Source organism: Notothenia coriiceps, unplaced genomic scaffold, assembly GCF_000735185.1.
Source record: "Notothenia coriiceps isolate Sejong01 unplaced genomic scaffold, NC01 NC01_scaffold00005788, whole genome shotgun sequence".
Classification (NCBI taxonomy): Eukaryota; Metazoa; Chordata; class Actinopteri; order Perciformes; family Nototheniidae; genus Notothenia; species Notothenia coriiceps.
In genome coordinates, this window is record NW_011338489.1 from 192,669 (window position 1) to 208,371 (window position 15,703).

A 15,703-nucleotide genomic window follows, 5' to 3' on the forward strand; every position below is an offset into this window, starting at 1 on the left:
GAATCCAGACCTTGTGAATACTTAAGCAGATTGATTTAATCTCCTTTCTGAAGGCTGGGAGACTGCTAGCGCTCTCACCGATTTGTAGAGGCATATGACCTAACCACCTGCCCATATTATACAGTGTAATCCTATTTATGTTATAATCCTACTTCTGTTTAAAACAAATGTATAAATGCACTTTTAAAAGATATAAGCAGCTCTAAACCATGCTGTCACGCGTCATGCTACTTTTAGTAATAAAGATTTTTACTGTATAATATTACAAAAAACGTTTCATAACGGAACAGGTAGGAATACTTCTTTAAATAAATAAAGATGCAGCAAGTTGTTAAGAAAAACATTAACAGACCACCATGTCAATTGGAAGTTGTCAAATATATTTTAATAAGTTACAAAAGGGTTTGTTTTCATGTACCTGTTCTTTTACACTGAACTTTTGAACATTTTGTCAACCTTGTACATTACCATGCAAAACAGATACCATTTAAATAAATGATGCACTTCCTATTACTTACAAAAAACTTGTAAGATCTGGGTTATTGATAAAACTAATGCAGTTGTAAAAAGAGTAACAGCTTTGGCTATTAGGAAAAGTCATGTTATATCAAAAATAAGAAAGACAATGCCACCATACAATCCATTGGCATTTCCAAAAGCTTTTCAGGTCAGTGTAAGTTGACACCTTACAAGTTCAACGGTATAAAAACAAGTGGATGTATGCCCTTGCAACTGGTGCTTCATAACATTAGCAAATGACAATGCAGATACCCAGTACAGCATGTAACAAAAGCTCATTATATACATACATTTTTAGCAAAATGATTAATTTTAACCTAAATGTAACAGTTTAAAACATTCTGACTCACAGTAGGTCGAAACACAACAAGTATTGATAAGTGCATCAAACTTTTTTTTCAGTGTTCTGGCTAAATGCACTATTGTAACGATTCAAACATATTTTTTTGGTATATAACATACATAGTGATCCTGTAAGAATGTGGTACAAAATATTCAAATAAACATGGAATTGCACAGTTTAAAAAAATAATTATAAATATTCTGACCAGGTGCCAGAGTGTACTGAGCAAGTGATTGGTGAATGAAATATTGGTGAATCAAATATACAGCATTTTAAGTGCATCTCGTTTGTCTTTTAAGAACCAACAGAACTTTGAATTGTTCAAACCGTGCTCACAATCATGTGGAAATTGTCATTTGAGCACTCTTGTTTTGATCTCTGCTAGCCCCTGACTCTAAGATGATCACACGAAATGAGCCTCTCGATGTTCTACCTCTTGGAGGCGTCTTGGCCTTAGTCTCTGGTATACTGGTTTGGCCTGGTTTGAGTCCAGTTCCTCAGGGCTAGAGCTGGAAGACATGGCTGCCTGCTCTGCCTCATCGTCTTCCTCAAGAGGCTCATCCACAGAAACCTCTATCTCAATCCCCAACTCCTCCTCCTCCTCATCATCATCATCCTCCTCCTCCTCCTGATCCTCCTCATCCTCATCTTCTTCCTCTGCGCTGTTAGGTAGTGTACAGTTCTTTACCTCTTTAGATTTGCTCCCTGATGGGGGCTTGTAGAAAGTCCCTGGGGGAGGCTGCAGAGTTCTTGGAGCCCTGAAAGTTGTTGCGACAGGGTTAAACTTTATTACATTGTCCTCCCTTCTTAAAATCCTATTGGGTCGCACTGCAACAGTGAAAGGTCTATCAGTGAAAACAGTGCTCCCAAGGGATAAAGATGAGTTGGGCACAGAAGCTGATACGTTGCTGGCATCCAGTGCTGTACCCTCTGTGGGCAAACTGGCCACAATTCTGACAGTTTTGGAGGCGAGATCATGTTTGTACTGCTTGTCCCATGTCCTGCGTAACGTCTGGGTGTCAATAAATGTACCCCGGTAGTGTGTGCCAACCCGCAATTTTGTGTTCTCAGTTTCGTCAACCTCTTCGATGGACTGGTCAAAACGTCCTCCTTTCCTGTCCTCGTGGTCAGTGCTGTTCCGGGTGTTTTTCTCATCTACTTGGCCTCGGTTGAGTATCCGTTCAGCTGGCAGGCTCACTGGCCGTGAGGAGAGTTTGTTGCGAGGCTGTCGGAGCTGGACCCTGGCCTGGGCGACGTGCTGAGAACGACAGAGGCCTCTCTCGCCGAGTTTCGGGGTCTCTGGGGAGCTCGGAGACAAACCCTCACTGAAGCCCTCAAAATCCACTTCATCAACTTTAAACAGAGAGAATGACAAGAAGTTAAACATTGATCAACTAATGTGTAGTGGACTGAAGAAAAGGCAGCCAGAGAAAGATTTGAACTGTGCAGTAATTTTGGCAGAATTGTAATGCTTTCTATTGGTTTGTAACAACACTTACCAGGTTCAAAGTCGCTTCCATTGAAGCTTGGCGTGTTCTCCTCAACCTCAGCCAGTAGGTGGGAAGAAGGAATGATGGAAGAATGCCTCTTATACACCTTCAAGCTCTGCTATAATAGCAAAATAGAGAAGAATGAGTTTCGAAACCAAAAGAGTTAGCTGTGTGTGGTATTGATGTTAAATCTTAATACATGCTGTACGACTGTTTCCTAATTACCTCCTTAATGTCTCCCAGCGACCTTGAGTGCCTGCTCAGCTGCTGCTCCTTCTCCTGGTGCGTGAGGCGGTTTGGGCCATCAATCTCTATAGGCGAGGTCCGACTCAGTGGACTGAGGGGGGTGTCAAAGATCATCTGGTAGTGTCTGATCAGGAGCTCCACAATGAGCGCCTGATACGGATAATCCACCAGAGAGGAAAGGGAAACTTCGGCATCGGCGGCCTGCCTTGGTTTGATGAGTGTTGGGCCAAAGATGATCCCCAGGTTACTTGCCGTCATCTTATTCTCATCCGATTGCTCTGTGACCCTGGAGAGAGGAAAGAGTATTGCTTAGAGTCACATCTCTACTTGTAAAATCACCAATTTAATAAATGCAGAAATGTATATTATTGGTTATTTGAACGCCATACCGGTGCAGATGTTCTATGAGGAACTGCAGTGTCTTGTAATGAGCTGGTGGCAGATGCCTCAGCAGGTCTTTGATCTTGAAGAGGATCCGGTTCAGGTCCACGCTGACCTGGGGCTGGGTCACCGGGGTTGGACTGAGCCGAAAAGCCTCCAGTTCCTCCACAATAATACCCTGGCTCTCCTTGGCCAAACTGATAAAGTCATTATAATAGCGGAACAGGATGAGAGGCTCTGGGAGCTGCATAGGGAAGGGGAAAAATAACCATAAAAACAAATGAAAGCAGGAAGTTCATAATAAACATAGGCAACTGAAAAATGGAGGTAGATAGAAAAGTGGGACAGAATTAGAAATGAGATAAGCACCACAGGGAAGAGAGGTGGGAGTTGTACCACAAATAAACTTAGATAAATAAATAGCACAGCAGTGGCTTTGTTATGCAGAGCACACTTTTAGCAATATAATGAACAATACCCATACCCAGGAAAAAGTGTTTTAAAAACAGCCAACCTGTCTCAGGTAGAGTTTGAGTACGTTGCTAATGTCGTGGGGATAAAGCTCCGAGAGCTCCACCAGGTCCTTGCCATTCTCAAATGCCTGGCAAAGCTTCTCTACCCGGGATTTGGCACCATTCACTCTGTAGATACCCTTCAGAGCACAAAACCAAAACACATTTAACACAGGAAAATTAGATGCATGATCAACATGATGAAAAACAGGGTAATCACTGCCGCAGAATATCAACAGGTTACAACAGTAATCTAAACATCATGCAGTAAATACATGCAAACTTTAGGACAACAAATGTAATGGGGGTCATAGAATTTACAAAATGACTTGCAATGAGGTTAAATTATATTTACGGCGGATTTTTTCTTAAATCTGAATATTTTGAGTGGAAATATAAACGCATTAGAGCCTAAAACAGGATTTAAATGTGAGCAATAGTAGCATGAACTGTTCTCTCTCATATTTGACTGAAAGTACCTTAATGTTGAGTGCTCTGTTCTCGATTTCGGACGTACACTTCCGTAAGATAAAGGGGACTCCATCTTGACTGTTCATGGCTGCCTGCGTGAAGTCGATGCCAAAGAGGTGGAGCTTCCCCTGGAGCTTCTTATGGCCACACTGGATGGCCAGGGTTTCCAGGCATTTCTTATGGCAGGCTAGCGAACACTGAAACAATGTTGAGAAGTATGTCAGTTTTTTTTACACACAAACAAATGTAAAGACAGGGATCAACATAGGATAGTTTTGGCTACTTCTTTAAAAAAACTAAAAGGAATGCTTCATGTTTTGTAACCCTTGGAACCAATGCCATGGAAAGATGCCAATGTCAATGTGTTTACTGCCATCATTACATAACCTTAAAAACTTAAAACGTTGTGTTATTTTTTTTGTATGACTGTTGGATTTAATAAATATGGAAAGAAACTGGATCTAAAATAAACACAGGGCGCAGGAGACTGTGTGAAGACGAACAAAAGGTCTTCAGTTTCCACAGCCCGTTCCCCACTGAGACCAGTTGGTGGATTTGGTCTGTGACGAGAGGGAAGCTGAGGTCTTTCTTTTTTTGTTAGATTTTTTGCTCACCATGAGTGACAAAGATGCCGTTGTGAAACGTTGGCAATGTTAATATAGAACTTGTAATACTCTGAATGTTGTGGAATCACTACAATTAGTGAAGGTCCAAATAGAGGCTCTTCGATGGCATTTTGTTCTATTAGTTCTTAAACTAAATGTGAAGAAAAGAAACCAGGGTTACCTCCTCACACTCGGCTCCTTGAAACACCACCAGGCTGTCACACTCACGACACTTGGATGGCGCTCTAAGCTTCCTCAGCTTGTGACTTTGGGCAGCTTTGGACATCTGGGTGTTTCTGAAGGGACCTGGGGAGCTGGCTGTTTCGATTATCATCTCACTTAAACCTGCAGAGTGGAGAGACAGAAAGAAGGAATTAAAGGAAAATGCAAAAAAAATACTTTTACGTTAATACTGTTGGAAAAAGGTAAACATTATGTAGTATAATTTTGAAGATTTTCTCAAGAATTAGATTAGATAATTTCCCAAAATGTAATCTAATCAAATAATGAACAAAGAGACAAAAATATAGAAAATCAGTGGATGATTGTATCTAATGTTCAAGTAGTTGACTCACCGTTATCAGAGGGTGAAGGAGGCTCCCTCTCATCCAGGTCATCAGCAGACGACATGGTGCCGGTGGAGGGGGTTCTGGGTAATCTCCTCTTGAAGTCTCCTGAGCAGTAAGGCATCACACACCAGTAAGTCCACATCTTCTAATCAAGCCAATTAGATTTAATTCTCCTTGTTGTGTTTCCTGTGAGGTGTGTGTTACAGTGGTGGGACTGAGCAGAACTGAACCCTGGACCGGACAACTTCCTGAATTTAAAGCGCCACATAAAAAGGTGTGGCCAACTTCATGTCAGTGATAATCAGATAGGGGATTGTGGGTGATTAGCACCTCCATCGACTCTTGAGTTGTTTTTAAACCGCCCCATCGTTAAAATAATGTTGTCGATTTTTTGATGGTCCTAGTAAATAGGCTCATCAGGGATTAACTGTGACGCCGTTTACACTCTGGGGGTTGTATGTATGGTTGGTGAGTAGGGGTACTTTAGATTAACATGACTAATTGTATTGCTATTATGGTATTGACAACATACCTTCCACCCCTAACCAAGGATAGCACGGATCTTTCTGGTAAACTGTCCATCAGTGGCACACATCAATAGGAGAAAGGATAAACAGGGTTTGTTTAAATGCCGGAGGAGATCTGCCACATCCTTACGTTTAGGAAGGACGTTTTGGGAAATTACACTATGACACATGTATTGTTGCAGAGTAACAGAAGAAAAATAAACCTGCACCAACACTAATGTGTTTGTTTTTCCTGTGGACCCATAGAGCTGCATAATGTTCAACAAGAGGCACCAGTGTCAGAGGTTGCTAGGCCACTTGATTCTACGATAACACAACAATGAAGTTGGTTGAACATCAAGTCCATAGAAAAGAAACGTCTGCAAGCCCCGCAGGCAGTTAAGATAGTCAGCGCTGAGGAATGCCTCTCCTTATACCTTCTGCAATGTGTGGTTTCTTTGTCATTGACAGAAGACTGGTACACCTGAACAAGGTGTTGCGAAACATCTTGGCTTTCTTGGCTGGGTAGCAATCATAACAGCCTGACAGGAAATGTCTTGTTATTTCATGATAACACGAAACCAAATCAGTTAATTCATTAAATGACTGGGTGTGGGTAATGAACTCTTGAACTGGGGATGGTTTCCTGACGGGCCGTACCTGGGCTTGCAGTGGGGGAGTCCATGGACCGGGACTCGCTGCTCCCTCCAGCACTCTCTGAGTCACTGCACATCCCTCCACCCTGACTGGCTGAGGCCCAAGGACGAAATGAGGCCTGAATCCGCAGAGCTGATTAATAAAAATAATAAAAACATATTACAATTTGAAGTTGCTCATGAACTGTTCGCCGGGGCCGGAGTTACTGCGGAGCGCATAAAGCAGACCCTTTCACGCGATAACGGAACGAACAGGAGGGGTAGTTAATCGATCGCAGATGGCGTTGTGCTCGCGGACGGATAACAAAAGATTCAACCTAAATGGGTCGCGCTATATACTTTGGCGGACGTTACTATAACTGGGCGGCCCGCCCAAGTAAAGTCTATGTGTGGGAAACCCTGCAACACATTTACATACATATGCAAATACAACAAAACTGTAGAGTGTAAAAGCCAATTGACACTCATCAACCTTTACTTGATTTTATTTATTGGGCTACTGCTCTTTTCCCCTTAATGGGCCTAAATGCAATTATTAGCCTAGTGCTGCCAAAAAAGATCCAACTTACAAAGGAAAACAAAAACAAAGGGGGATACCACAAAGCTAGCTGTCTTTTATATTTGCTCCCCAACATCTTGTAGTGCTGAGGGTAGTGATAATGTAGGAGTTATTATCTTGATGTGCTGCACAATGAAATCTTTTGCCCATACTAAAAAAGTATTAAAAACCTGTAGGCTTAATGTTAACCTGCGTACCTTGGATATCAGTGCTGCTGTTGGAGCGCCTTTCTGCAATCTTGGCATGTTGGGAAGAGATGGGACTTTCTACTTCATCTGCGCCAATGATGTCAGAGGTCACAGATACCTGAGACAGGTTACTGTGGGACGAATGGCTGCCACTCAGCGAGCGCTTGGTGAAAAGCATCCTAGGGAGAAAAATAACAGAATAAAAATAATGATTGTAACTGAAGGTTTTCCAGAGTAACATCATTGATCAGGATGTTAACTGATATAGATATCTGAATAGATTATTAAGCAGTTTCATATAATCCTAAAACCCTCAGCTTTTAGTTGAGATGTTCTTCATGTTCAGTTGGATTATTACTCATAATACAAATCTATTTGATTCAAGCAAAGTCCACTATCTACACAGCCAAAAACGAAATGTCTCCAAAAGCCTTTTTATCTTTAAATACTAAATTTGGATAAGGGTACACTCAAACAAATAACATAAATTCGCAAGAATAAGGAGAACCCTCAATAAGATTGGATTTCTTCCTGTTTTCCGTTACACAGTGAGATGTATATCTAACAATAACATTTGTTTTTCAATGATATCTGTATCTGTACTTCATCATGATAAGAATATCTCCCAATTCCATCAGGACTTAACAGATACTTGAATAATCATGAGATCAGCCCAACCAACGTCATCATCAAAGAGAGCAAATCATTTGAGTTTCACGATGATTAACTGAAAGACTTGTAAATATCCTAATTGCAACCCGTGCCAACCATTGTTAACAAAAGTATCCTTAGTATCTCACAATATAAAGTATGGGGCTCAGCAGGCTATATTTAACCTTTTGAAAGCCAATGCTGAGGATGTATGTGAGCATGTGTGTGTCCCTGAGTTTCATTTCCTCTCTACCAAGCTGAATTCTTTTGATCAGAGGAATCAGACGAACCACGGTTGGGGGGGGGGTCTGAAGAAGAACAAAGTACTCTTTTATTTCCATCTGTCTGCGCGGGTGTGTGCGAGTGCAAATCTGTGTCAACAAAACATTCTCATCAATAAAACCAGCGTTTTCTGACCAAAGCATTCCCAATAACTTACTAAAGATTACTCAAATTTGAAAGTTTCTTAGTCAGAAACACTATAGATTTCTATTAAATCCTTCGCAGAGGTGAAGTGTAACTGGTTGTAAGCCCACTGCCCCAGCTCCTCTCTCCCGTGACCACAGTCATTTCCGCAGGAAGCCAATTGTTTTAAGCTTTCCAAAACAAGCTTTCTCACTCAATCACTCCACCGCTCACCACTGAAGTCCAACAGTAGCAAAGACTATTACAGTTACTCAATTTCCCTGCATCAACAACTATTTGTTTACCATAAATAAAAATGTTCCAACAGACCCCTATGAAGCAAGCTTTAGACTGTTGATATAATAAAATAAAAAAACAGTACATGTGGAGGGACTGAAATCTGTTCAAATTGATGAGAAATATAAATGTAATGGCAAAGAAATAGATGTCTCACCCTGTGTTTTGTGTGCCCGCTGAATCAAACGAGTGGGACTCCAGACGAGGCCCATCAGTGGGTAGACTCCTGACAAAGTCGATATAGCGTTGGCCAGGCTCGTAAAGTTTGGCGTTTTCACACAGACTCTGGTGGTTCACAGGCAGAGATACCACCTGGGCTTGCTGAAGCTGGAACCAATTGACCGTCATCTGAAACAAGGAACGAGCGACATGAAGCTGGGAATCCTGATCAGTTTAAGACACAATACTTTATTTCTGTTATTTAAGTGGGTCCACATTTTAAATGAACGAGTAGAATAGAACTTACAGCCTTGAGGGTGAGGTCGCACTGGGAGACCACCTCTCGTATCTGAGTGATGATCTCACTCTTGTTGTTGGCCAGATCGACTCTCTTGTCCCCGACATCAATCTGACACGCTTTGCAGTGCTCCCTTGCTTCCTCCGCCTGAAGAAAAAAAAGGGAACAAATTAATTTCTCTATCTGATTGATCACAATAACATGATTTAAACCTGGATTAAGTTTAGTTACAACTGCTTTAAGCCACTTGGTCTGATGTTGATGAACCATAATTATTTGCTGAACATAATGATTGCCATTTGTGTTCACTGGATTCCTGTGTTGTTTTTTGGCATTTACAAAAGCAAGTTACAGTTTCATTGACAGTGTGCACGTTGAATAGCGCAACTAGAGAGCCTGCTTTGTGGCCATGCTATACATTTTTGATTCTGGCCCAGAATACTATGTATGCCTCTCCGCTTTCTCTGTCTTTCATTACTTTCAAAGTCCAATAAATGTCCACAAAGTATAGGAACCCAGGAGTGTTTAGTACTTTAAAAAAGAAACACCTAATATGAAGGCCAACAGAAATATATGATGCACTACTAAAAAAGCGCTACAGGCCCAACAGCAGAGGGGACGTACCTTCTGCAGGGCCTCCTCCTCCAGCCTGCGCCTCTTCTCCAGCGGTTTGGCTGTTGCTGCTCCTCCTCCTCCTAAGATGTGCTCCTCCTCCAGGCGGCTGGTGGACACCTTGGCCTTCTCGTACTCTTCATGCCGCTGGGCCTGCAGCAGCCGTGCCTTCCTCAGAGCACTGTCTGCCTCATTCTGTAGACACGCACACATTTAGTTCTTAGTACACAGACAAACATACAGTGTGTACAAGACAAACACTGATTACTGTGACCTTGTAATCTTTATTTTATTTTATTTCTCACAAAACATCTGAACACTACTATCAGTCCAACAATGCCAACACAAATTATTCAATCCTAATATGAAATAATTACTTTATAACCATTGTAGTAGAATATTCCAAGATGTGGAAGCTTATCTATTGGAACTTAAAGGTGGGGTAGGTAATTTTGAGAAACCAGCTCGAGTGCGGTAGAATTTGAAAATACACAGCCGGAAAAAATCTGCCACTTCCTTACAGAGCCCCTCCTCCAACACACACGAACGCATGACCACCAACGCATGACCAATGAGGGCACGAGATAAGTTTGTGCACAGATGGAAGGCTGACAGGCAGGTAGGCCATCCAGTTATTTTAAATGATTGGTCGTGCTTTTTACAGTATTACGGCTTCCACAGAGGACATTTTGTTATGGATTTCTTATCAAAGCACTTCAGATATTCATTGCTATCGGGATGTTAAGAGTATTCCATGGAATATAACGAAGAGTGTATCTCGAGCCGGTTTCTCAAACTTACCTACCCCACCTTTAATATTGAATAATTGTTAATTATGAATTGATTTATAAATTACGTATCATTTACTTTTGGGGTGTTTCGTGTTATTAGATTAGTTACACATTATTTTTCTGTCAAAAATAATTATTGTCCTGGATAGTGAGCGCAATATAATTTTTTTTGCCAAAAAAAACCTTTGTTTTACTTTGTATGCATATATTAAGCTTAGGCATTTCAAGAGCACCCTTGAACCGAGGCCCCAAGTCAGTAAAACATCTTTAGATTCTGTGTGCATGTTTGTGTGGCCCTCTACAGAATGCAGCCTTTCTGGCAATAGACTCACCATTTTCTTTTGCTCTCTTTGCCACTGCTCCTTGACCTCTTTTCGTAGTTTGTCCAGCTCATTCTTTCTGGCTTGGAGAGGCTGGAAAGAAATGAATAATCCCCACACCACACACAGTCAGTCCTCTTGTCTCCATTATTCAAGGGAAGTCTCAGTAAAGAAGTGCATCTTTTGCTCAGATGCATTACCTGTATGAATTTGTTGCTTTGGAGTACTGCTGCGGTGTGAAGTACCAGCTGGCTGTATTCAATGTCATTTTTGAAAGCGGTCGTGTAGATCTCACGGAAGGGCATGAATTCCTTAAATGAGAAGGAGAACGTTTTATTGTCAATCCCTTACAGCCAAAAAGTGGCAGCAGATTTTCTGTGAGCTGCAACATCTACTCACCTGTTGACTCGCAAGCGTCTTGGCAGATTCGGCCATTTTGGCACAACTCTTTGCACACTCAATATCTGAAAATAGACAAAACCTCGGTTAAATATACTACATACAGTGCTCTCAGTGTATCAGCTGTTCAATCTTAAATAAAAACAACAGTAACTAAAAACAATTTAAGCATTTTCTGATTAAATCACACAATGTCCTTGAGTCATGGGAGAAATCTATCAAATGAATCAGTAGATAAAGCATTAACCAAAGTAAATGTGTTAAACAGTCAGCATGTATGTTTGCCTGATAACAAATGTACTGTACAGCTTGACTAAGTGCTTTGTGTCACTGTGTTGACTGGAACCATTCATTAACCAGATCGCCAAACAAAAGCTTTCACACCGCACACTCAACCTTGAGCCTGTATAAGACTTCATTGTTTTAAGTTCAGATCAGGTGTTTGAGAACTAAATGTTCAGGAAACAGGCGCTCTAATTAATCCTAAGCACAGCATTTTAGACTTATTTAGGAAATGTTTAGCCACCCTCTATCCCAGGTCAGCTATGTTTACATAAATGAACCATGAAAAGAATCAAATAAATCCTATTTCAACCTGAACAAAGCTTCAAAAAAAATACTAAAACTAGAACTGGTCAACGAAGCCAAAAGAAAATACATAAGGAAACTAAATGTAAACGAAATTAAATTGTACTTGACATAAATTCGAACGTTTTTGTTCAATAAGTGTACATAAGTAATACATGGAAACTGACATTAAAAACATTTGATTGTCTTGTTCACAAATGATTTTTGACTGATTTTGATTTAAGCGTTTCAAAATATCTGGAGGACATCATTAAAACAATCTAACAATCATTGTTTCAATTAGTCATAAGAATGAACAACCTTAGTTGCTTTTTAAGACAAACAATGTGCATGACCAGTATAACAAAAACATCTCATTAGGATTCCTCAACATGACTAACCACAAGTATGTAAGGAAGTACTCAAGTTAAGTGGTCCATGACACTGAAGACCTGACAGCTGACTTTTGTCAGTGTGATAGGTGCTAATAATGTGCTTCCTCCCCTACATGTCAGAAGTGCTGCTGTACCACAACTCACCCATAGTGAGGCGCTTCTCCACCCACGCCAGCAGCTCTTTGGTGTACTTGGACCAGGCCTTGGCGTAGAGCAGCGCTGACTCCACCCCGCTGTCCTGTCGTTGCAGTGTCCTGTCCACTTCTTCTGCCCGGACTGGCGGAGACAGCCCTGTAAAAAATGTTAATTAAATATGACTGTCAGCGATCAAACAACCCCCAAGCATCAGGCTAATCACCCCTGCTGGACGTGCTACAAACGTAAGCTAACATCTGTGGCTGTGAGTCAGGAGAAAAGCCCACGCTGACCCTTGGGTATTAGCTAATACCATTTGAGGATAGGTAATGCTGACAGTAGACTAATTGCTGGATGTATTAATAAGTTGTTGAGGTGGGATGACGGGTAATCAAAGCTTTAAAGCAAGTTATGCTCTTACCTAAGATAACCCTACAATGGCAGTAGCACAGCAACACAGTAGATCAGCTGAGATTGATTTGTAAATTAGTTTTATTCCTAAAATCCTGGCAGGATAACTTTCCCCTCACACTTTCACCGAGCAGCACCAGAGCACAGTAGCTGTGTGTTAGAGAGAACCGTCTTACCTGGCGTATCATCTTTCTCAGGACCGGATCCTCCAGATTCCACGGAGAGGTTCTCAAAAGACTGAAAAACAGACAGATTCAAAAAATAATCCACAATGGGAAGGAGGAATTTCCAACTTAAAGCACAGTAGGCATTGCTACTCGAAGCATGCCTTATCGGATCCTTGACTTCCTCTTTAGAGCTGTTTTGAAATCTTCAACCGGAAAACAGCAAATCATAGCATCAATTAATCATTTGCAGGAACCATTTTGGGAACATGCGTCAACCAGCAAGCGCTCACTTAACCCCTGAACTCTGCTGGGTAATTTTGAACATATCGTTTTCAGGGGATGAAGGCAACATCCTGGCGCTTAAGTATGGTACAGACTAACCATACATTTATTTTTAAAGTATGGTGGCTACATAAATAATACCAATACCAGCCCTTTGATTTGTGATGCCTAGTGGAGTTCTCAAAGGTGGTTAGTTCCAATTTGATGCCATTTGTTTGGGGCTGATGGACAAAACACAACATAGATATTGTACTTTTCTTACCCTGCTTCTTTTAGTTAGGGGGAGCCCCAACACTGATCCATTCTCTACATCTCCCATAAGGAAGTCAGACACTCTGCAGGAAAACAGAAACACAAATGAATAAACTGGATTGGAAAAAGTGGAAATTGATCAGAGAAAACATCAAGGAATATGTTAATGTTACTAACTAGCACAAGACAGATAACTTAAATAATGGTCTAATTAAATGCAGCAAAGGCCAAGATGTACAAAGTTGTATTCTCCAGCATGGGTCAAGCTTTGTGGTAAGCCGTGTGTGTAAGATAGTGGACATATCAGTTATAGCATTATACTTACACATTGCCAAATGTGAACGCCAATGTGTCGATAGCAGTGTAGATCTCTCCGAAAAGCTTCTGTTTGTTCTCGTCATTCACCTCCTTAAAGTTCACCCCTGTCAAGAAGTGAATAAGTAGGATTGAGTAGGAGCAAACCTAAACCCATTATTGTGGAGACATCCTGCACTAGCACCATTGATGTAGCTGTGATTAAGGAATGATCTGCATGGTATGACTCATCGTCCTGTGTGTATGAGTCAAGTATTGAGTCAGTGAAAATGTCTCTAGACTCGAGTCATGCTGTGCTCTTCAAAACACTGGGAGCTAAGTCAATTCTCAAATGTGCAGACATTTAAAATGTAAAAAGCCCCTTGCAGACATCCAAAAACAACTTTGTAACTTAAAATCAGAACAGATAAGCAAAGACTGCAAGTGTATATATTTGGCTGTAATCTGCAAAGGCAGTAGTTTCCTGCTTTAAGTCTAAACACAGTAATGAGTGAGGACAGAAAGGGGGAAAACACCAGTGTAAATACGGCTGTAATCAGTCTTCACAATAAACTTCCTGTCCTGACTGAGCAAATAGAAAATAAACTCGGAGAGAGATGCTCAGAAAATCGGCCTAAACTCCAAGCAATAAATCAGTGATGTCACAGACCATTCCGCTGCCTCCATGATTTCCTCAGTCTTTCCTTTCCATTAGAACAATGGGGATTTCTCAAGTTCAAAGACTCACAGGGCAGACATTTTAAATAGATAATCTGCTGTCTTAAGCTATTTTTCATTAAGCTAAGCATAGACTATTTTTTAAATGTTTATTTTTGTGAATCTTAAAAACCTCAAGCTGGGAAGAGTAAACCTTCAACTTGTCTTGAATACTTTCTTAAATCTTTGATGTACACTTTAAACAGTATCTGCGCTTACAACCATACATCTTTAGCCAAGTCCTTGAAAGTTGAAAAGCACCCAACTACCAACGCCTAACAAATACTAAGATTCTTCCTCAGTGGCTTTAAGATCTCGAGGAACGAGTTGTCTTAAAAAGTATACTGTGGCAAAAATTGACAAACTACCAATTACCCACCTCCCAACTTCCTAATGTCTTCTGTTAAAGCTTAGCTGTCTTGTTAACTCAACAGTAGACCCTACTGAGAGGTGACTTTTCTGTCCAAACACCCAAAAGATGCCACCAGTAAAAAAGTAACTCGACAAAAAGAAGTCCAACGTAAACGTATTCTTCTCTCAGTCACAGTCACAGGAAGTTTTAGGATTCTGCCAGAAAGATGTCAAAAAAGGGATCCAAAAAGGGGTCCAATGTCCATGGGGCCCTGGGAGCCTCTTTCAATCCCAGGACAGCTACTGTAGCGACCACTATTCAAATCACAGAGCTCTCTTGTGCTGGTGCATCTCCTCTTCTGTCCAACCCCTACCCCCAACAGGACATCCTGAGGCTTGCTGGAATACAATGCCACGACTCGCTCAGGCCCCAACCAGTGGTCCAATCGTGGAAGTTACATCATCGTGGAAAAATGGTATTGTTTCAATGGAAAAGCACAACACTCTTGAAACCCTCGTCAGGTCCATGAAGAACTCAGGTATAGGAGGAACCTTTCTTCAGATAAAGAATCATTCTAGGATGGAGGACTACACTTACGAATTGATATGAAGTGTCCCAGGGTGTGTTATCGTAGAATCAAGTGGTCAAACTCTGTATGAACAACTATTTAATCAAGTGTTTATGAGTCAGATGATTCAAAATGTTTAGCATTAAAATCACCGTCAGAACAAAACAAAACCTCCTGATCAAATGACTGTCCTTCATTGATGACAGCATAACAACATGTTGTGTAAAATCAGCAGCTTTGTTATGGTAGTGACTAATGATGGTGTGCACAGCTGATATCACATTGTCACTGTGTGAGGGTCAAGAATAGAAGTGAGCAATTCTGGCCATCTAGTGGACAGTAACATTGCTTCACTGCACATTATTATGAGAAGAAACTTCTTTAGACATAGCACTTTCAACGGTGTCCTTAAACCAGTCAATTAATAAGAATATTTAAAAAAGGCTGAAAACCATGAATCTTAACTTCTGAGAATCTTTTCACCAAATCAAAGGCATCGATAGAACCACTATTACATCTAAGACATCCTTATAAAAAAACATTTTCCTTTGTTTCTCTATTTTACAACAACATGTTAGAATGACAC

At 41.0% G+C, this 15,703-nt stretch overlaps 1 protein-coding gene across 3 annotated transcripts in view; it reads right to left on the bottom strand.

Annotated features, from left to right (window-relative positions):
* Positions 1-359: 359 nt before the first annotated feature.
* LOC104943220 (rho GTPase-activating protein 29-like) overlaps positions 360-15,703 on the bottom strand; it is a 31,695-nt gene continuing 16,351 nt past the window's right edge. Inside the window, exons 1-21 of one of the 3 annotated variants that reach the window (XM_010768562.1) lie at positions 14,577-14,885; positions 13,512-13,608; positions 13,197-13,269; positions 12,662-12,722; positions 12,084-12,230; positions 10,978-11,042; positions 10,779-10,889; positions 10,591-10,671; positions 9,480-9,662; positions 8,865-9,002; positions 8,556-8,746; positions 7,055-7,224; positions 6,303-6,431; positions 5,143-5,241; positions 4,749-4,912; positions 3,971-4,159; positions 3,494-3,631; positions 2,988-3,223; positions 2,578-2,884; positions 2,362-2,470; positions 360-2,215 (exon numbers count right to left, since the gene is read on the bottom strand). In XM_010768562.1, coding sequence (XP_010766864.1) covers positions 1,266-2,215; positions 2,362-2,470; positions 2,578-2,884; positions 2,988-3,223; positions 3,494-3,631; positions 3,971-4,159; positions 4,749-4,912; positions 5,143-5,241; positions 6,303-6,431; positions 7,055-7,224; positions 8,556-8,746; positions 8,865-9,002; positions 9,480-9,662; positions 10,591-10,671; positions 10,779-10,889; positions 10,978-11,042; positions 12,084-12,230; positions 12,662-12,722; positions 13,197-13,253 — 3,525 coding nt within the window. In that variant the 5' untranslated portion in view covers positions 13,254-13,269; positions 13,512-13,608; positions 14,577-14,885 and the 3' untranslated portion in view covers positions 360-1,265. Of the gene's footprint in view, positions 2,216-2,361; positions 2,471-2,577; positions 2,885-2,987; positions 3,224-3,493; positions 3,632-3,970; positions 4,160-4,748; positions 4,913-5,142; positions 5,242-6,302; positions 6,432-7,054; positions 7,225-8,555; positions 8,747-8,864; positions 9,003-9,479; positions 9,663-10,590; positions 10,672-10,778; positions 10,890-10,977; positions 11,043-12,083; positions 12,231-12,661; positions 12,723-13,196; positions 13,270-13,511; positions 13,609-14,576; positions 14,886-15,703 lie in introns of those variants that run through there. The other 2 variants (XM_010768560.1, XM_010768561.1) reach the window with 2 other exon arrangements.